This window comes from Carcharodon carcharias, chromosome 15, assembly GCF_017639515.1.
Source record: "Carcharodon carcharias isolate sCarCar2 chromosome 15, sCarCar2.pri, whole genome shotgun sequence".
Classification (NCBI taxonomy): domain Eukaryota; kingdom Metazoa; phylum Chordata; class Chondrichthyes; order Lamniformes; family Lamnidae; genus Carcharodon; species Carcharodon carcharias.
In genome coordinates, this window is record NC_054481.1 from 17,925,636 (window position 1) to 17,948,124 (window position 22,489).

The 22,489-nt window shown below is 41.1% G+C and overlaps 1 protein-coding gene across 8 annotated transcripts in view; it reads right to left on the reverse strand.

The window, feature by feature from the left end:
- Nucleotides 1-22,489, reverse strand: part of LOC121288036 (general transcription factor 3C polypeptide 1-like) — a 66,660-nt gene that overhangs the window by 42,579 nt on the left and 1,592 nt on the right. For 3 of the 8 annotated variants that reach the window (XM_041206276.1, XM_041206271.1, XM_041206274.1), the window contains exons 2-14: nt 18,480-18,689; nt 17,535-17,711; nt 17,309-17,452; nt 15,660-15,756; nt 14,056-14,179; nt 12,773-12,922; nt 10,999-11,114; nt 5,981-6,419; nt 4,589-4,806; nt 3,909-4,048; nt 2,879-3,032; nt 2,537-2,640; nt 239-438 (exon numbers count right to left, since the gene is read on the reverse strand). In XM_041206276.1, coding sequence (XP_041062210.1) covers nt 239-438; nt 2,537-2,640; nt 2,879-3,032; nt 3,909-4,048; nt 4,589-4,806; nt 5,981-6,419; nt 10,999-11,114; nt 12,773-12,922; nt 14,056-14,179; nt 15,660-15,756; nt 17,309-17,452; nt 17,535-17,711; nt 18,480-18,689 — 2,273 coding nt within the window. Of the gene's footprint in view, nt 1-238; nt 439-2,536; nt 2,641-2,878; nt 3,033-3,908; nt 4,049-4,588; nt 4,807-5,980; nt 6,420-7,600; nt 7,710-10,998; nt 11,115-12,772; nt 12,925-14,055; nt 14,180-15,659; nt 15,757-17,308; nt 17,453-17,534; nt 17,712-18,479; nt 18,690-20,060; nt 20,087-22,489 lie in introns of those variants that run through there. The other 5 variants (XM_041206275.1, XM_041206272.1, XM_041206277.1 and 2 more) reach the window with 5 other exon arrangements.

Here is a 22,489-nt window from a genome sequence, read left to right on the forward strand (position 1 = left end):
ATCTTTTGCTACCAGGAGTAGTTGAGGGAAAAAAAACACTAGAAAACCTGGCTAACTATTTGAAATGTAGAGAGATGGGAGAGAAGAGAGGATAGGAGGTTTAATTTTGAATTGATCAAGCATAGAGCTGAATATCTTTTGTGCTATAAACAGTCTTTCCTGCAGGCAGGATTTAAAAGAGATTGACGCCCATTCTGTGACCACTAATTAACATCGATGGCTTTCTCCAAATACTCACGCAGATTATTTTTACCTATAACAGGGCGGTAGTTCTTAAGTGGAGTGACACCCATTTTCTCATCAGTTTTACTTGTGGAGCATTTGCTGGCCGTCTCTGCATTCTTGTTTTGCTCAGATTCGGAAGATGCAATCACCGAAGCATTTTCTTTTGCTTGCTTTTCCTTCTCTTTCTGAGCATGGAGTTGCAACACCTTCATTCTGTAAAATAAAAAGCCAGAGCAAACCACAGTCATAGTTAATTTAAAACAAATACAGCAGACAAGTGAATGCAAGTAGATGACAAATAAGATGGCAACCTGAATTATTTGATCAGTCTCATTAATGGAAGCTAAATAAATCAGTGGTAGAATTGTTTCCTCCATATTCTAATTATAATAATTTAAAGCATTTTTTTTGTTTGAAAATAATTTGAATTATCCAGTACTTTGAATTAATCTATGTTAAAATGACAGAGTAGTTGTATTTGAATTAACCATTAATTTGAAATAACAGAAGTAGACTGCACACCCTTCAAAATAAGCAACAGCCCTTGTGATGATAGCCACGCTCATCTGTTTCAGATATGTCACACCGACCAAATGAAAGCAATAACTCTCAAACTGCCTGAAAGATTTCTTCTTCTAAAGGATTTCCTTAAAAGTTCAAAGCAGTTAGGCAATAGTTTTCATGTAATCTGAGAAGAGATTCACTCAACACAGCCTTTCAGCCCCCTCATATCTTGAGACACTGGCTAGAAATTTGACTCAGGAAGTGGTGCAAAATGGCCAGTTTCAGATCAGATGGCAATAAAGCAGAAAACCAGGAACTGCGTATAATGGGCTGCCAGCCTGATGGCACCCATTTTGCACCACTGCCCGGGATGAACTTCAACTCCGCTAACACTTATCCTCCTAACTCCTGCTCCTCTTCTTTGTGGGAAAAAGGTACTCAGATCGAGTTGCTACATATACCTTAATGAAGTAGGGTTTTAAATAAAGGCCATAAGCATGCTATGTAGATAAAACCTAATGCAAGGCAGGAGTGTCCAAACCCTGGTAATCCATCCTCAGAAAGCTCAGACAACTCAGTCCTCTTGCTATTTAGTCATAGACCTGAATTTTTCAGGCAGCGTGCAGGCTATGGGGGAGGAGGTGGTCTCGGAGCCAATTGCCATCTTATCTACCTGTGCTGCTGCCTTTAGGGATCTATGGGCATGTACACCAAGGTCCCTCTGATCCTCTGTACTTCCTAGGGTCCTACCATTCATGTATTCCTTTGCCACGTTAGTCCTCCAAAAATGTTCATTATTCAATGATTTGTTCAGTTTGAATTTTATGGTTTGCAAAGGCAAAAGAAAAACTGGGCGCACCTGCCCTAGGTGATATCATTCATATTGTCATGGGGAAGCCTTATTCTTCATTATTGCCTTAAGGTAAAGCGATAAAGCTCTTTTATTTATTCTTTATTGTAATAGACCTTTAAACGTTAAGTCAATCACCTATCAGATTCTTAATTATATATAAAAAACTAAAAGTATGGAATTGTTTTGCGTAACAAGAAAGGATCAGTGTTTTAGACTTGGAGTTTTGAATGGTTTCATCTAATGGCAATTCAACTAGATGATACAGAGACTTAAACCGATGTTTAACAGAACAGGCACTCTCTAGCAAATTCAAAGGGACAAGTTCCGAGAAACTAAGCGGAAGATTAAGAAGCAGGTTTTGCCAACCTTGAGAAATGTAGATTATTTCTCCCCCTTCACTTGCATCCTCTTTTGGATGACTCTGGATAATCACCAGCAGAGAGGTGGTGTTCATTTATGAACTTTCACTGTTAGACTTTGGACAATTCCTAAACCCTCTGATCTCGACTCAATAAGTAAAAGTCTCTAAGTTTTACCTTCTTACCAGTGGCCAAAAAAATCCATCACATCTACTTTCTTGAAAATGGAGCCAAATCATGGAGTTGAGAATGTCTACCATTGATTGGTGTCGCTACTGTACTAATTCATGAGGTACCAAAGACACTTCTCTTCCGCTTCAATGCATTATTTTTTCCTTATGCCTCTGTGAGGCACCTTAGGGTATTTTTTCTACATTGAAGGGACTATATAAACGCAAGCAGTTGTTCTCTAATAGGTTCCTCAGGAAACTCTCCAGACTCCTCAGGCACCTAGCCCCAAGTTATGCGTTGTACAACTGTCATCTCTTCTAAGACAGTGGAAGTAGAAATCGTGATCACTGGTTATAAGGCATGCCCTACCCCTGGTTACTAAATTCAGCATTTACTAATGTAAAATAACCCATTAGCTACTAACCTGTGAACTGTGTAAGAACTGGAGATCCTAAATCGAACTTGCTCAATGGCACTTTTTACAAGTGGATCACTGGGAAGCACAGACGGATGAGCCACAAACTCCACCTAGTTAGTATAGAAACATACTGAGAAACTTGCCTTTGATGCACACTGAGAGTGAAGGTTCCATCACAAAAACTGAAAAACTAATGTACAAAGATCTTCACTACAGTCCTTTACATAAGTCACATAAAATATCCACCTTATATTGATATTAGTAAAGAAATTAAGTGATTTTGCCAAAATTTGTCAAACTTATAATTATAATGTGAACATGAAAAAAAAAATTAGCTTTAATTTTGACCTTTTTGCTGATGCCATCTTGTATAACAGTGGTACGGAAGAGTCGCAGCAGTCCCTCCTGCGACAACTTTTGAACCATTCTTACTATTGACTTCTTACAGCACCTGGTGACCACACCATCTTGCTTCTCCTCTTCCATGATCATCTTCTGAAGCCTGGAGAAGAAACAAAGTAACGTTTCTTTAAAAGTAAAGCTACTTTGTACTAGCTAACCATGTCATTGGGTTGCCTTGAAGAAATATAGGCTTTATAGTTAAACCCTAAACTCTCAAATATAATTCTCGGCAACTTTGCTAAACCCATAATAGTACTTTTTTGGACACAATATTTTTTCCACCCCTAAGCAATTGCCTGCAGCAACATAAAAGTTTCAGTTGAGACAGCAAGTAAATCCATCATGGGCTCCTCTACGGTCGCAGGTGTAATCATTTTACCCTTGGAATCAAGAAAGACACAAAGACATGGGTGTGTCTTGCAAAGGGAGAAAAGCTGAAGAGTTACCGGTATAATTTTAAGATTGAGACAAGCTAAATGACATGTCAAAACAGCTCATACAGGTTTAGAGAAAGTGAGATTAAAGACCCATTGACAATATAATCTTTATTATCTCCTAGGAACTAGTGTTTTCTATAAGAGAAAAAGTATGGATTTTCATGGCTCGTTTCATTTATTCACTTAATATTGCAATTTATCTGTTGCAGCATACTCTCTGTGCCACAACACAGCCAGAAATATAGAAAGACACTCAGCTGCATTTTGTACTATGTTGCATTTAAATCCAGATCAAAGAAAAGTTGCGAAGTTAATCTCGTCAGAGGGGCAAGTAATATTGAATCATCCATGCTTGAAGTTAATTTTTATAAAATACTTACCTAATGTTGGAATTCCTGAATTTAACTAATCTCCCTGACATTGTAATATTTCTGATAATTGCTTCCCCATAGCCGATGATGTTAGTGAAACAGTCGTCTGGTAAAGCTTCAACAGATTTGAAAGAGATTCACATGTTGACATCATGCACTAAAACTTACGAAAACAGGCTTTCAATCAGTTTTAAATTCCGAACGGCTTCTAGTATTAGGTTCTGTCGTTTTAGCATCCTAAAAGTTTCATGAGGTCTTTTTAAATGAGTGTCCTTGCTCGGTTTCCTCTTCTTTCCGTGGCCCTTCTCCTGTGAAAATAAATGCAAAACATAGGTATGATCGGAGAAGTTACTGTGGTCAGCATCAGTATTTATTGGTTCCAGAAATAAATCCCCTTCACCCCTTTGAATCTTTAGAGACCTGTATGCAACATAACGTTAACAATTTCAACAGTGAACTCTCTGCCAATAACCATTTTGTTCATTGTTGTTGATTCTTCCCAAGTTAAATCCTTTTAACAAACATTTGCAAACAGCAGAATTTGATAATGAATGCTCTGTTGCAGCAATGCAGCTTAGGATGCTATTTGAGCCCAACAGAATGGCAAGTTCAAAGCATCTTTTTTAGTTAATATACACTACTGGTTAGAAAATCCATTAATTCCAATAATGCCAACAGGGACATCAATTAATGAAATTAATGTTGCAGCAAGACTAGCACATTGTAAATGCAGCACACTTTATTACCATAAATACTGCAATAAACTGAGCATAAATTGGCTCCAGCAACTACAAGGAAACACAAGATAATATTGAAGTCTGAACTGCTTTGCAAAATGATCTTCATACCTTTGCTTTTTCAACCTTAACCTCTTCAATAACAACATTCTCTTCACATTGACTGTGCACTAATTTTGTACAAGAGGTACAGCCTTTGTTCTGTCGGGAGGAGTTTAATTGAAGATCTATTTGCTGTGATTCTTTGGACGACTCTTCTCCACGCTTGGCCATATTCTGGGAATGATCCGTCCCAACGGTTGCTTTTACTAAACCAGGTAATTTTCTACCTGTACAAAACACAAATCGTTCCAAAAAGTTACTAATTTACATGTTTGTCACATTGAAAATAAACATCCATGCAACTGAGTTTACTCCACAGGGTGAGGAATACCTCAAATTATGAACAAAGATCTGAGCAGTTATGAAAATATTCCCCCAATATGAAATAAAATATGACATTAGATACCTTAAGCAAAGTCTTCCTCACTTTCCGTTCTACCTCCAAATACAAATGAATAGTGTTATCCAAACTTGAGAACGCTAGTCATTTAAGTTATATCGGCATTAAGACCTTCCTCCACTCCTGTATACACATACTACAGATTATCCTCTTGAGGCTCAACTCACTAATGTAAAAATGGGTGACCACATCAGACACCAAGGTGATACAAGAAAACAACACAAGTGGAAGAGTTGCACTGATTAACTAGAAGGAATTGGGGCAGGTCCACTTCTGATGATTGGTCCACACCCAAAGAATCAGAAAAAACATCTCTTTGGTCAGCTGGATGTTTGCAACGTGCAGAATTGTACTCAATTACTATGGGCAAGAGTGTCCAGATTAGTTAGTCCACACACGCAGAATGTATTTGGCCAAAGGGGCTGCAATTCTCTTCCCTGTAGGGGCACACTAAATTTATCCAAGTCTAAAGAGTTTTGGCTTGGAGCTGGTTAGCTCAGTTGGTTGGAGTGTAGTGTTTAGTAATGCCGATGGCATGGGTTCAATCCCTGTCTCTTCGACATGTCCCGTTGACACCATGGCATAATTGAGCCATAATTAACAGCCCTTGGGCAACAAAGGCACTATCTGAAGAGGGAGATGAGCTTTGGCACAGGCTGGGAGCTGCTAGAAGAAATCCATTCTCTTACTCGAAATATCCACAGAGATGTTGTGAAAGTTTAATTGGCTAAAGGCGTGCAGTTTACCATTCTATGTTTACCATGCATCCTAGTTTATGTTGCCTTAGTGATTCCCACTTAGAAGATCCCTGTTCATTGCCCATCCTGACTGCCTTGAAACACTTAAATGCAACAGCAAAATATCAAGCAACTTGGGAGACCAATGTCCACACTGTTAGCAACAATCTCGACCATGCTCAAAAGATTTTGTTGCACAGGTTTGCATACAGCAATGCAAATAAATAATTCAGTGTAAAATACAAAATTACATGGTTCACCAACCTTTGCCCAATTTTGATTTACGACCTTTTTTCAGTTTGAATTTTCTAAATAATGCACTCTTAACTAATTTCTTTCCTTTGTATATTTTCTGTGAGGTAGTGCATTTTTTTTCTCTGTGCTCTGAATGAGAAGATCGATTGTTCTGTGCAGGGGTTGTAATTAACTTTACAGGTTCCTTTCGACCGTGATTTGCCTTCGATAAGCCCTCTGGTAAATCCTGCGGTATGCTTTTGCTCTCTGCTAAGTTCTTCGCTTGAGATAGAGCTTGCTGGCGAACAGTTTCTGATTTGGCATGCTCAAGAGGCAGGAAGCTAGTTGTTGCCAACTGCTCGCTTCTAGCCTTTTCCTTTTCAAATTGCTTGCTCAGTTCACTCTGCTCCACAAATGTCTTAGCCACGTATTTAGTTGTGCGCTGACGACCTTCATCCTCCATGAAGCCCTGTTATAAAGAATACATACTTAGAGCTTGGAATACGTCAATGGTCTTGTACCAATAATTTAAAAAATTTAGGCCATGTAATCATTGGAGTTTGAGGAGAGATGACACCAATTTCTTCCTAGGGGAGCTAGGAAGATATGGTGGATCTTGTTAAGCTGGAGTTCCACCCCATTTGCTGTGACCCATTAAGTTCCAGCGGGAAGCTGTTCATGTGGGACAGTGGAAGATTTTCCCATGTCAAGAGTTGTGGGCACTTCCAACCATTATGTCCTTGATGGGTCTTAGTAAAACTCACACATGTTCCGCTGAAGCCTTTGAAAAGGCCCCAAACGTTTACTAGACTAAGAAATCAACCCCAGAGGGCATCAAGAACATCCACCTGCAAGGATGATGGCTCTGGAGGGAGTGGATGAATTTTCTGGTCAAATTTTTCTTCGGCCCAGAAGGGCCTGTGGACACCTCAGGTAGAGCAGCAGTGGGCCACTCTTCCCGTTAGTACACAGGAGAGGATGCTGCTGAGATAACTTAAGAGCAATGAGCTTCAGGCTAGAGCAGATAGGATTTCGCCCCGTTACATTTTGTGCTGGCAAAGTGGGTGCCCTGGAATTTCAAGGCCTTCATTTCAAATTCAAAATGTCCTAAAAACCATGCAACTTTCAGTGTAGGAACCTTTCTGCTGCTAGGACCAACTTATCTGTTAGTACACTGGCTTTCAGGGTAATCCAGAACTAAATGGGAAAAGTCCATACCCACAGTAACAGATTTGGTCATGTCAGACAGTCTGGCTAGCTGCTTAATCATCAACAGTGGCCTTAAATATTTAATGATCAGATTACAGAGTCAACCGTAAAGCATTAACTTGTTCAAACCTCCCATCGCAAAATGTGTCATTAATTTGACCCTAAAGAGGCTTTGCCTCCTGCATCCACAAGGCTTCACTTGCTTCTTCAATTCTAATTTTATAATGCATCCCTTCAGTTTCCCATTAACTACTTGTGATAAGGTTTTATGGGGTATACGTAGGTAGTCATTTGGTTATTTTAGATTTACATCAGACTATCAAAACTACAACACAGAACAGAAAGGAAAGAGGTGAAAACAAAATACTGTGAAGCTATGAATTATACAGTACAGGTAATGTAAAAAGTTAACTACAAATGTTCAATTCATAGAATCATTACATCACAGGTGGCCATTTGGCCCATCGTGTCTGTGCTGTCCCTCGAAGGAGCAATTCACGCACTGCCACACCCCTGCCCACATCCCTGCACATTCCTCCTCTTCAGATATCTAGAAAATTTAGAAAAATTTATGGATTTATGGCACAGAAGGAGGCTACTCTGCCCATCATGTCTGCGCCGGCCGAAAAATGAGGCCCCCAGCCTAACCCCATTTTCCAGCATTTGGTCCGTGGCCCTGCAGGTTACAGCACTTGAGGTGCATATCCAGACACATTTTAAATGAGTTGACGGTTTCTGCCTCTACTACCCTTTCAGACAATGAGTTCCAGATCCCTACCACCCTCTGTGTGAAAACATTTTCCCTCATTTCCCCTCTAATCCTTCCACCAATCACTTTAAAGCTATGCCCCTAATCAATGGCCTCTCTGCTAAGGGAAGAAGGTCCTTCCCAGCCACTCTATCCAGGCCTCTCATAACCTTGTACACCCCAGTCAAATCTCCCCTCAGCCCCCTTCCAAGGAAAACCCCAGCCTATCCAATCTCTGCTCATAGCTGCAGTTTTCCAGTCCTGGCACCATCCTCTGTACCTTCTCTGGTGCAATTACATCCTTTCTGTAATTAATTGACCAGAACTGCAAGCAACACTCAAGTTGGGGCCTGACTAGTGTTTTATACAGCTCCAGCGTAACCTCCCTGCTGTTGTATTCTGTGGTTAAACAAATAAAAGCAAGTATCCCATATGCCTTCTTAACCACCTTATCTACCTGTCCTGCTACCTTCAAGGATCTGTGGATATGCACACCAAGGTCCCTCTGATCTTCAGTACTTTCCAGGGTCCTACCATTCATAGTGTAATCCCTTGCCTTGTTAGCCCTCCCCAAGTGCACCACCTCTCACTTTTCCGGGTTGAATTCCATTTGTCACTGCTCTGCCCACCTGACCAGTCCATTGATATTCTCCTGCAGTCTACAGCTATCCTCCTCACTATGTACCACCCTAACAATTTTCATGTCATCCGCAGGATTCTTGATCATACCCCCTACATTTAGGTCTAAACCATTTATGTACACAAACAGCAAGGGCCCCAGCCCCGACCCCCATTAGAAACAGCCTTCCAGTCACTGAAACATCCCTCTATCATCACCCTCTGCTCCCTGCCTCTGAGCCAATTTTGGATCCAATGTGCCAGTTTGCCTTGGATCCCACGGGCTCTTACTTTCTTGACCAGTCTGCCATGAGGGACCTTATCAAAAGCCTTGCTGAAGTCCATGTAGACCACATCAAATGAATTACCCTCATCAATACTCCTGGTTACCTGCTCAAAGAATTCGAATAAATTTGTAAAACACGACCTTCCCTTAACAAATCCATGCTGACAATCCCTGATTAATCCATGTCTCTCCAAGTGCAGATATATTCTGTCCCTCAGAACTCTTTCTAGTAACTTTTCCACCACCGAGGTTAGTAGCTTGTAATTTCCTGGTCTACCCCTTCACCTCTCTTCGTATTTAGTGAGTGAGGGTGTGGGTGAGGGTGGGAGGCTGGTTTACACACTGGCAAATGTCCCTGAACCATACAATAGATAGATTTTCAACTAAGGTTCTGTTACAGCACGATCCAATTTGTCTTAGCAAAGCTGCAGTGTTGAACAACCAACCATACGGGTTATTGACTTCACTTTTACTGTAAACATCCAATCAAAAAACCATTTTTAAACAAAGATACAATGTTAACAGTCCTCCAATCCTCTAGCACCACAGCTGCATCCAGTGAGGATTGGAAAATGATGGTCAGAGCATCTGCTATTTCCTCCCTGGCTTCTTTTAAGTCTGGGGAACATTTAATCCAGCCCTGGTGATTTATCCACTTTCAATCCCCTTAATACTTCTTCTCTCCCTATGTTTATCAAATCCAATATTTCACACTCCTCCTTATTTACAATGTCTACATTATCCCCCTCTTCTCTGAGGACCATTGCAAAGTATTCATTAAGAATCATACCCACATGTTCTGCCTCTACACATAGGTTACCTTTGTGGTCTTTTATGGGCCCTACTCTTTCCTTAGTTATCCTCTTACTCTTAAATGTATTGATGAAACATCTTTGGGTTCTCCTTGATTTTACATGCCAATATTCTTTCAAGTCCTCTCTTAGTTTTCTTAATTTCCTTTTGATTTCACCCCTGCACTTTCGATACTCCTCTTGGCTTTCTGAAGTATTGAGTTCTCGGTGTCTGACATAAGCTTTCCTTTTTTGCCTCATCTTACCCTGTATGGTCCAGGGGGCTCTAGATTTGGCTGTTCCACACTTTTTCTTCGTGGCAACATGTTTACCTTGAACCCCTTGAATCTGCCCTTTGAATGCCTCCCACTGCTCTAACACTGGCGAACCTTCAAATAGCTGTTTCCAGTCCACTTTTGTTAAGCCACTCCTTGGCTTAATAAAATTGGCTTTACCCCAATTTAGAACTCTAACTTCTGCTCTATCTTTGCCTTTTTCTATAATTATGTTAAAACTAACTGAACTATAATTACTACTACCAAAATGCTCTCCCACTGCCATTCCTTCCACCTGCCCAGCTTCATTTCCTACAACTCAGTCCAGAACTGCGCCCTCTCTTGTTAGACTTGCTACAAAAAAGTTCTCCTGAATGCACCTCAAGGATTTTATTCCCTCCATTCCTTTCACACTAAAACCATCCCAGTTAATACTGGGGTAATTAAAATTCCCTACCGTTACTGCCCTAATGTTTTTGTACTTCTCAGAGATTTGCCTACATATTAGCTCTTCAATCTCCATCTAACCGCTTGGGAGTCAATAGTACATTCCCAGTACTGTGACTGCCTCTTTTTTGTCCCTTAGCTCAATCCATACGACCTCATTTGATGACCCTTCTAACAAATCAACATTCCTCACAGCTGTAATTGGTTCTTCGGCCAAAATTGCCACCCCCTCCTTTTTTATCCCCCTTTCTACCTCATCTGAAAACCCTGTTACCAGGAAAGTTGAGGTGCCATTCTTGTCCCTCTTTAAGCCATGTTTCTATAAAAGCTATGATATCATACCACCACGTTTCTATCTGTGCCCTCAGCTCCTCTGCTTTATTTGCTATACTCCTTGCATTGAAGTATATACACCCTCGAGCACTGCCAAACTCTCTCTTTATTTTCTAAAATTTGTTGCCTCTGCCTTCCAGACTCATTCCCTAACTTTCAGCCTTCAAACTCCATTTCTGATTTTGTGCCATCTGGATTCACCCTCAGGTTCCCATCCCCTGCCAAACTAGTTTAAATCCTGCCCAACGGGGTCTAAACTCTACAGTTTCAACCTCTCGTACTCAATGATAACACTATGTCTTCAGATTAAGGGTGGTATAGACCCAAGTGCATTCCTTTACCGTAATAACTTTGTATCTTTCCAGCAGGCGGCACAGCATCCGACCTTCAAGTTTTCCAACATTCAGTGCCAATCGGATTTCAGTCTGTGAAATGCCTTTGGTGCCCCTCTTCTCAACTAGGAATGCGAGGAAAAAGATAAATAATGAAAACTTTATTTTTTTTTGGAAGTCATACTGCCAAGGATTTCTTCCTTAAGAATTACAATAGTGGCTATGCTTAAAAGTACTTCATTGGTTTTGAAACGCTTTAGGATGTCCTTAGGATTTGAAAGGTGCTGTATAAAAATTCTATAGCTTTTGGGGTGAAAGGGATCAAAGGATATGGGGAGAACCTGGGAGCAGGCTATTGAGTTGGATGATCAGCCATGATCATGGTGAATGGTGGAGCAGGCTCGAAGGGCCGAATAGCCTACTCCTGCTCCTATTTTCTACATTTAAAATTTAAGTCTGTGTCTCTTATTTTTATTTCCCTTCCCTTGTAAGATGACCAATGAATTTTCAAACGTGAAAGGCCACCCCTTCAAGCACACTGTACACAATCCTATTGCTCAGTTACTCTTTAAAAGCTCCAGAACTATTAATTGGCGATGCCAACTGTGGTGGTCCTTTCCTCTGATAATATCACTTCAGGGAAAGTGATCTTAGGTTCTGGATTTACACTTAGAATATTGTGTCCCCCCACCATCATCCATCCAAATCAGGACCTTGCTATTCACATTATAATTACCCATTACTTGATTGCTCTTATTGGCCCAGATTTTGCCATGGTAATGACGACAGCAACTTCAGGAGTCTGCACATGTGTAGAATAATGTGAAGAGCCATACGTTGCTATCAGGGATGCTACTAGAGGATACTGTGTTGAGGTTCCCTCAGAGTGAAATCCCCAGCAATCTGCAAACTGGTGAAAACTCGCACTTTTGCACTGCTCGTCTCACTGTAAAAGCCTTTGAAATGTTACACCTTGTGGAAATGTGCTGAAACTGTGTTTTTAAACAATGTATTAAGTTCACAATTACAGTTAAACACCCTCCCTAAGCCCCGAAAAGCTAATTTTATATTTGTGGAATGTCAAATTTCTCCATTGTTATAAAAGACATTTTACAATTTTTATAAACGGTTTATCTTTACTTTAGTTCCTGTCTTAATCAAATTAGTTATTTCACTATCTGAAAATTTAAATTAAAAATGAAAGATGATCAGAGCTTTTAATGTTCTGGTTCGCTCTGAGAGAATACTGAATCGTGATTGGCTGCTTACTCTGCTTGCTGACATCGCTGTTGCTCGACACTTGGCGATTCCCTTAACATTACCAGATTATCGAGTAAGGGGAAACGAGTGACACAGAGATCACTAGATCTTTGTGGACAGCTTCCTTCAATGCCAGCAGCGAGCAATTTTTTTTTGCCACCGACTGCAAAATTCAACACACTGTATTTCTGGCACACAGCTTTTTACATTGGCCCTGCTACACACAGGTTACCATTACTTAGAGCAACTCTAACTCAACCTATTTAGGTGAAAGGGACCTCCTCTTGCTCACTAAGTGACTGTTGGATACAGTTAGAATAAGGGTACCTCAAACAAATGACAGATTTACTGAACAATTCTGGAGTACTTGCATCGCATTGGTTTCAAATTCCACTCAGCACATATAAGGAACATGTATCATCTGCAAAAACACTCATATTATCAGGCAACAGTAGCACATACTTTTCCAAGAAACAAACTTATGGTTTGCAGTAATTTCTTCAAATACACCTTGAAAACTTACTTAGTTCATAAGCTTGGGTAAGCATATCTCGTTCATAAACAACATCCATTCTTTCGACTGTCTTATTATCTTCTTCATCGTCATCTTCATCATCTACTTTTTTCCCGTATGGCTTTATCAGTTTCAGGCATCGAACAATAATCTGAGTTCCTGAAAACAATAATGGTTACTTAAACACAAAAATTAATCCGAGATTCCAATGCATTCCCCACATGGTAACCATCTGGAGTTAGGTTATCATTAGAACTTCAAAAAACAAAACTGATTTGAAACCTGATTTTTGCAGAGACCACCTTATACTTGTTCTACAAAGAGAAGCTTCAAAGTCTGATCTGGTAACAAAATAAAGAAGATTGCACAAATTCAAGGGGCCCCTACTGCGAATGTTTTGCCATGGTCTTTGAAAAGTGTTTCATTCTGGGTAGCACAAGAGGCCAAACCCCATGATATCCCCAATAAGATGAGGTTGATAGAACAAGATCTAGTGCAAGCTGGGAATTCAGCAGATCATCAACAGCTGAAGGCCACAATTAAGAAATATCAAATTTCGCTATGCTGCTGAATACTGGGCTTCTTTACTGCAATGACTTATTAAAAATTCTGCTACTCAGGATTCAATCTCATTGTTTCTCATGGAATGTTAATAAAAGGACTTTAACAGCATGGCCCTAAATGAATCATTTTGTATCTACTTGCTGAAATAGGGATAGCTGAGGCACTGTACAAGGTATTGACAAGTATTTCAAAATCAATCCCTAACCTAGCATGGTTAGGGATTGATTTTGAAATACTTGTCAATATAAGTGTTAACAATTACAAGTATTAACATTGGAGAGCAGTTGATGTGAGAAATTTCTACAACCTGGTAGGAGGGCACTCCCAGCATTTTGTGCTTTCTTAGAACATGAATGACAATCACTTTCATATAACATTAAGACCAGTGTTAAGGTTAGAAAGTTAAGGAGCACTTTTTAAAACCCAGGTTCATAAGCTCGAGTACAAATCCAATCCATCGAGGGCAGTTCATGAAGGGGTCTCACATCACATGCCCTCAGTGTGTTCTAGAGTCAAAACAGGGCCCAGGTCTCAAATTGTACTGATTCTCACGTTAAGGTGCACTAAATTAAGATGTGCAAGTGGCAGTATAACTATTAATAGTTTAGGTTATCCAGCTCTTCGAAGATTGTACTGTCAACCTCTAGCTTTCCAAACCAGTGTCTCATTTGCACTTTGGATAAGGAAAGTACACAGTAATTATGAAAGATGAATCAAGTCTAGATTACCTTTTTTTGTCACACATGGTCCTCCTTCAGGATTCAGGTCCTTGAGGGGAACAGTAATCACCTTGGCTATACCACCAGCCACCATGTACTGATAAAGTTTTTTGAAAGTTCTTTCACAAAGACCCTAAACAAAGGGAAAACAAACATCTGTAAGTGAAGAAAAGGTCTGTCGTCTGCACAATGACATATTTAATCTATTACAGAACGTGAATTAAGAATAACAAGTGACTTTGACCTTTTTTTTATTGTTTTGCTTTGTAAAATTCTGAACCTGAATTTCCTCATTGTGGACAAATACCTTGACAAGCTGAATAATTTGCAACCAATTTGCTTTTAATCTTTTGGTCAGGTACAATTACAGGTACACACAGGGGACAGGTGTTTCATATGCAAAAAGATAATCTTAAAATTACAAATTGCAAGACCAAGAGCAACTGTACAAAAGTTTGAATATGATTCAAGGCTAGGAATCTGAAATACTTTGAGCACTTGGTGCCTTATTTCACGTTCTTCTCCCAAGGAAAAGATAACACTGCAGTTAAACCCCAGAGATCTAAGTATATGATAACCACTTTTTTTCTCTTTAAAAAAAGTATTTCAAGGCTCTTCTGCAAAGCACCATAAATATTCTCACTTCATGAAGAGTGGTGGAGTGATATCATGGAACAACAGTTCAATTAAAGAAGAATTTCTCATCGCTGGTTTTGCAAAGAATGCTCTTAATGCATGGTTTCTCCCACACTCTCTCCCTCTGCTTTAATATGCAGTGAAGGTTAGGTATGTGAAAATCAAGCAAGGACACTGTTCCTCATAAGATAAGAACAAAAAAACTGCGGATGCTGGAAATCCAAAACAAAAACAGAATTACCTGGAAAAACTCAGCAGGTCTGGCAGCATCAGCGGAGAAGAAAAGAGTTGACGTTTCGAGTCCTCATGACCCTTCCTCATGACTAGCCAAAGAGGGCGGAATCAGATTTGGGAATAATACCAAAACCAAAATGCAGCCGATGCTGGAATCAGAAAGAAAAGCAGAAAATGCTAGAAATACTCAGCAGTTCAGGCAGCATCTATGGAGAGAGAGAAAGAGAGTTCGTGTTGCAGGTCATTGACCTTTCGTCAGAACTCATCAGGATTCTGACAAAAAGGTGACTGACCTGAAATATTAACTTGGTTTCCCTCTTCACAGGCGCTGCTTGATCGAAGTATTTCCAGCATTTTCTGTTTTTCTTTATTCACAGTAATAATGTCCACCAGTCCCCGCAAAAACTACCCCCCAGAGTAATCACACTTGAAGAATGTCTAATTGAAGATGATACAGCTTCTTCCTAATACATTTTATGATGCAAAGTACAAATGGCAGCTTCCACAGGTAAGCCAGCACATCGGAGGAACTGACACAGTATGCCGATGATGGCTCCTGCTAACACTGGTGTTAGCACCAGTATGCACACTTCAATAGTTTCTGATATAGCTTCTCTCAGAACATAAAGTTACCAACCAAAAGTGCATTGCACAGAAGCAAGAAGATACATGATCAAGTCAGACAGTGCCATAGTACTTCACCCCATCTGTTTGTGCCATGATTGTGCTTTGGAAACACTTACTAGCTCATCCCTAAGAGTTAACATGACTTCCAACTGATTAGGCCGGTTCACAAGGATATTGGAGATTTTTTCCATTAAAATGTCATATTTGCTTCTCCTGCATATTACAGATAGAAAGGTGAAGCAGTGAAATAAAAAGTTAACAGGTTTGAGAACATTGTAAAGTATGCATACATAGGAGCAACAAAGGTCACATAATACAGGAGGTACACTTAATACAGTGGGTGATCGGTATAACAGTAATCTAAACTTAAAAAGCTGGCTTTCTGTATCACATTAATAAATATTTTTCAGCTGGCATGAAGAATTAGCATTTCCATGATCCTTGAGCAGTACAGGCTCACCCCTTAATGCAAAATACTGAGAATGTTTATGAGAGTGACTCACATCTTACAGATTAAATAAGTCAAGAGACTAAACTTACAGCCCAGAGTTACACATTTCTTGGACATATGTCATAGGGAGATAAGAAATAAGTGGAGGAATATGCCATTTGGCGCCTTGAGCCTGTTCCACCATTTAATAAGATCATGGTTGATTCTCAATTCCAACTCCGTTTTTGGTACAATGAAATTAGACTGCAAAATACAGGCCAACAGCAATACGGGTGTACCTACACACGATGGACTGCAGCGATTCAAGGCTGCTCACTAACACTTCTAAAGGGCAGTTAGGGATGTACAATAAATGCTGGCCTTGCCAGCAACACTCATCCCATGAAAGAATAAAAATAGTCAGCGGTGAAGGAACGGTGTTTGCCACTCACCATGGCAATAGCCGTCCACAAAATTTTTTTTGAGCTTTTGAGCAGAGGCTTGCGCTATATTGGTGTATGATCCAGCACAATATCCTCTACAGGGCAAGAAAGCCACCCAAGTGATCATTGAGAAACAACTTGGCAATGACTTCCACACCAACAAAAGGGTCTGCGAAGAGATTGCCATCATCCCCAGCAAGAAGCTTCGCAACATGCCCTGATCTGAGTAAAACAGCGAGGGTCTTCAAACAATTGAATAATCCTCAATGGGGCATTCAGAGTCTAAGTTAAGCAGCATAAAGCAGGAAGTGTAAAAGCGTTACAAACAAGTATTTATAGCACAGGAATAGGCCATTCAGCTCAGCAACCAGGCCCATGCCAGTGTTTATGACCCACATGAACCTCCCCCCATACTCGCTTCATCTAACCTGATCAGCATTACCTTCAATTCCTTTCTCCTTCATGTGTTTATCTAGCCTCCCACCCCCCCTTTAAATGCATCAACTGATTCACCTCAATTACTCATTGTGGTAACAATTTAAATCATGTACAGAAATCAAAATAAAGATTCGGAAAGATGAGAGAGCATGCGTGAGAGGCGAAAAATGCTTATGAGTTTTTTTTAAAAACTGTTAATTAGGAGATGCTAACTCTTTTGCCAACATTCAAAATTGATGTTTAAAAAAGTCTCCTTTGCACAGGCTATTAATACTGTCTCTTTTTATACGTGATCTGGGTAACCTCCCCGATACTTGTGTTGCACATCTTGCATCATTGAGATGCTGAAGTACCACAGCATTGGCACTAAAAGTGTGGCTTAACTGCCTATTAAATTATTGCACATTACAACGCTTTCAAAAGCAAGAAGAAATTTCAAAATGAACTATTTTACCGGTCAACATGGAAGCGTTTGAGAAGGAGCAGAATGGAATACTGCTGGTTTCCATTAGGCTGCCGAATCACGTGGGACTGCAGAGTTATCAAGTTGTTTCTGTCGAGGACTCGTCGGTGATAATGCATTTTACGGGCATCAATTCTACGAGAGAAAAAAATGTTTCTAAAAATTAAAGAAACTGTACAAAATGGGTCCAATTTCTCTGAATGCAATTTGTCCTCACTTGAAAGCTCCACTGTGAAGGTCCCTTTGCAGCTCTCCCTGCCACCTTGCTCTACCCAGCCTCTCCAGTATACAATATGAATAGTCAGGCAGGTTTAACTCTGGATCACTTTCCCACCCAATCAGAGCTCGATGACGAACCATTTGAGAGGCGACGATGACCAACTTCTCTCCCCACCTACAGTACAAAGCAGAATAATCAGGTGAGCTCAAGCCTTTACAGGAGAATATAAATAAAAGATATCTCAGTGCTTCATACCATATAGGTCCACCATGCAATAAAAGTACCACATTATACCCCACCGTTTGAATTACAGGCATAGACTAACCTACTACTTTCATTGGTAATGCCCTTCTATGTAATATATCACACTGCAGAACTCGGATGAGTGTTCACTGTGAAAACACTAATGTAAACACATTCTGCGCCCCCTCCAAAGTGTCTCCTCAGTTGTCCAGCTCAGGAGACTGTCCTCACTTGGTTCCATCCTTCGTTATCAGGTCATAGTCAGACAGTGACTTCTTCTTACACGTCCACAATATCACCACTGGAATCTCCACAGGATTCCTTGGCCTCCTCTTCTATGTCTTTCCTCGGAAGACAGCAAGTGGCCAGTTTACACACGTACGCTGACAACATAAGGCTCTATCATCTCTCCAACCATACTCGCAACCCTTACACTGGTCTGTCAATGCTTCAAAGTTAAATTTCTCATTTTTAAATCTGCTCATGCCCTCCCCTTTCCTATTTCCTGCGACACTAAGTCATGAAAGCAATATGGCCCAGGTGTCAAAAATGTACCTGTAAACCCTGTTGCCAGCTTCGTTAGGTTAACCTGTTAGACAATATTGCTACCATAAGGCATGATGTCATTTTAAGGGCTGAATTTGTGCAAATTCAATGCGTTGAATCCTGCAAAGATTTAAACAAGCTTTCATAACTCACCTTTTTACAGCTTCATCCAAAGTGCAGCATGGTATATACTGCTGAGTCCTTATCTCTGCAGTTATGTCTTTTCGTTTGTGAAAATGCTGACAGGAACCCTGAATTTCATCTTTATTATCTGAAATGATGCAAACAGGATAGATATCATCTCTCGGTGTAGGATCCCTCCGTGTCTCTTGGATTCCTGTCTCTGGATCAATTTCTTCATATCTTACAAGGAACAAAATATAAAAAGATTAAAATGCAGTTAAACAAACAAAGCTCTAGTCACTGCAGTTGTACTAACAATTTAGAATGGGCATTCTTTATTCGTGCATATTACATTTGAAGGGCACAATTTTTATTTCACTAAGAGTTTGAATTACTGGTAACAAATTTAATATAGGAGATTAAAAGTTGTTAAACATTTTGAGTCTTTTCTCATAGCTTTATAACTCTGGTTAATAACAGACAGAACTACTAGGTACTAACAACGGCAACAGACACACAAAATATACATCGTTTTTTTTTACATGATCCCTTCTATTTTACTTTCACTTTTAAACAACTATGTGATATTTTTATATCTCAATTGCTCAAGTTCATGATCATTATTTTCTACTTAAGCAAATTCACTATTGAACAAATATCAATTTGTTCTATAAAAAAAGCTATTCTCAGCACAGCAGCTCTGTCCAGTTTGCTCTGGTGTTCAACACTACTGTGCACTGAACAAGTGGAGCTCAAAGTATAAAGAATTAAACACTTCACTGCATTAACAGCTTCACAGGTCATTGGATGGGGCACACGAAGCAGCAGCCTAGAATTTGCAGGGGCAGAGAACTTCCCTTCAAATAATGCTGTGGAAACTTTCACATCCAACCATGGGGACAGACTGGTTCAATATCTCACCCAAAAGATGACAGTTCTGAAAGAGCAGCATTCCCTCAGTACTGCACTGGACTGCCAACCGAGATTATGTGCTCAAGTCTCTGGAGTGGGGCTTGAACCCAAGATCTGCTGACTTGGAAGCAAAAGTGCTACCACTGAGCTAACATGGTGCGCTAATGCCTCGATTTTAAAATTCACATCCTTGTTTTAAATCCCTCTGTGGTGTTACTTCTCCCCATCTCTGTAGCTTTCTCCAGCCTCATAACCTTTTGAGATTTTTGTGCTCTTCCAATTCCAGCTTCTTGAGCTTCCCAGAATTTCAACTTTCCGTTACTGGCCTCAAGGTCCAGCATTCTCTCCCTAACCCTCTCTGCTTCTCCTCTAAAGCTGCACTATCAGAGGTCCTGTCTTTCCAATGAGATGTTAAACTAGGCCCTGTTTAGCTCTCAGCTGATTTAAAGACCTGACCCCACTCACTTCCCCCAACCTGCAGCTCAACCTCTCACATCCCTCAGCCATCACCCCTACACTATTGTACCCATTCCAGCCTGTTCACCCAACAACACTTAGAAACTTAACTGGACCACATAAATACTGTGGCTACAGGAGCAGGTCAGAGACTGGCAATTCTGCAGTGAGTAATTCACCTGATTCCCCAAAGCCTGTTCACTATCTACAAAGCACAAGTCAGGAGTTTTTTAAAATTCTTACATGGGGTGAGAACATCACCGGCTAGGCCAGCATTTATTGCCCATCCCTAAATGCCCTCAAGGGGTGGTGAGCCATCTCCTTGAACCGCTGCAATCCATGTGGTGTAGGTACAGACAGAGTGCTGTTAGGAAGAGAGTTCCAGGGTTTTGACCCAGTGACAGTGAAGGAACAGCAATAGAGTTCTAAGTCAGGATGGTGTGGGGCTTGGAGGGGGAAGTTGCAAGTGTTCCCACACATTTGCTGTCCTTGTCCTACTAGGTGGTAGAGGTTGCAGGATTTGGAAGGTGTGGTCTGAGGAGACCTGATGAGTTGCTGCAGGGCATCTTGTAAATTATATACACTCTTCACTACTGATGCACAGTGACATCAGAGTGAATGCTTAAGACGGTGGATGAGTTGCCAATCAAGCAGGCTGCTTTGTCCTGGATGGTGTCAAGCTTCTTCAATGTTGAGCTGCCCTCAGGTAGGTGGAGAGTATTCCATCACGCTCCTGACTTGTGCCTTGTCGATTCCGGAAAGGCTTTGGGGAGTCAGGAGGCGAGTTACTCTCTGCAGAATTCCCAGCCTCTGACCTGCTCTTGTAGCCACAGTATTTATATGGCTAGTCCAGTTCAGTTTCTGGTCAATGGCAACACGCAGGATGTTGATAGTGGGGGATTCAGTGATGGCAATATCATTGAATGTCAAGGGGAGATGTTGAGATTCTCTCATGCTGGAGATGGTCATTGTCTGGCACTTATGTGGCACAAATGTTACTTGCCACTTATCAGCCCAAGCCTGAATGTTGTCCAGGTCTTGCTGCATATAGACACGATTTGCTTCAGCATTTGAGTTGTGGTGAATGGTGCTGAGCATTGTGCAATCATCAGCGAACATCCCCACTTCTGACTTTATGATGGAGGGAAGGTCGTTGATGAAACAGCTGAAGATGGTTGGGCCGAGGACACTACCCTGAAGAACTCCTGCAGTGATGAGATGACTGACCTCCAACAACCACAACCATCTTCCTTTGTGCTAGCGGAGAGTTTTCCCCCAATTCCCATTTACTTCAGTTTTGCTAGGGCTCCTTGATGCCACACTCGGTCAAATGCTGCCTTGCTGTCAAAAGCAGTCACTCTCACCTCACCTCTGGAGCTCAGCTTTTTTGTTTGAACCAAGGTTGTAATAAGGCCAGGAGCTGAGTGGCCCTGGCGGAACTCAAACTGACCGTCAGTAAGCAGGTTATTGTTGAGTTAAGTGCCGCTTCATAACACTGTCGATGATATCTTCCATCGCTTTGATGATGACTGAGAGTAGAATGATGGGGTGCTAATTAGCTGGGGTGGATTTGTCCTGCTTTTTTTGTACAGGGCATACCCAGGCAATTTTCCACATGGCTAGGTAGATGCCAGCATTGTACAGCTTGGCTAGGGGTGCAGCTAGTTCTGGAGCACAAGTCTTCAGTATCATTGCCAGAATGCTGTCAGGGAGTGTGATGGAATACTCTCCATTTGCCTGGATGAGTGCAGCTCCAACAACACTCAAGTAAATGACTTTATGACTAAGAAGCGTGACATCATACAGACCAAAGCAGCCCACTTGATCGGCACCCTATTCCCCACCTTAAACCTTCACCACTGACAGACAGTAGCAGGAGTGTGCACTGCAGCTTCCAAACCTCTAGCACCTAGAAGGACAAGGGCAGCAGATGCATGGGAACACCTACACTTAATTTCCCCTCCAAGTCACGCACCGTCTTAATCTGGAACTATGTGCTGGATTTTACAGCTTTCAGGGGGGTGAGGGAAGTGGAATCAACGTGTTGTGTGGTCGACTCACTCCCCCACCCCCTGCCACCTCAGCAGGGTGAATCAAGCTTCAGGCGGCCTATTAGCAGTGTGAAGGGGTGGTTCAGTACCCAAATGGGCATCCAGGCCAGAACCTCAGGTAGGAGTAGGGTTATCCTGTGAACAGGAAATCAGTCACAGCCACCAAATTAAAGGCCCCCTGCCCCCTCACTTTCTCCTTATTTGTTACGGCCACTCAGAAATAGTGAATAAACAAAACCTGATAACATCCAAACACCTTCCCAAACATACTCTGCCGCTACATGCAGCCATGGTTCCATCTGCAGGCCTTTTCATACATCCTTGTGTCATCTCCTCATACCTAGTGTAACTCACTCCCAAACTTCTCCCCATCCGACTGCCGAAAAACGGAGCCAACAACAAAAAGCTATTGAGCTTGTTAAAGACCCAACTTTTTGTTGCTGGCCCCATAGCTTGTTAATTGGTTGTTGCAAAGTAGCGGGATCTTGATGCTGAGTCAAAATCCTGCAACTGCCCAACAACACACTAGATGTACCCTTCAGGATGCCCAACCATAACAGGATAGTCCTGTAATCGAGTCAACGCAGGATGATGCTTTTTGCGTAATTTGGGCCCTGGCAG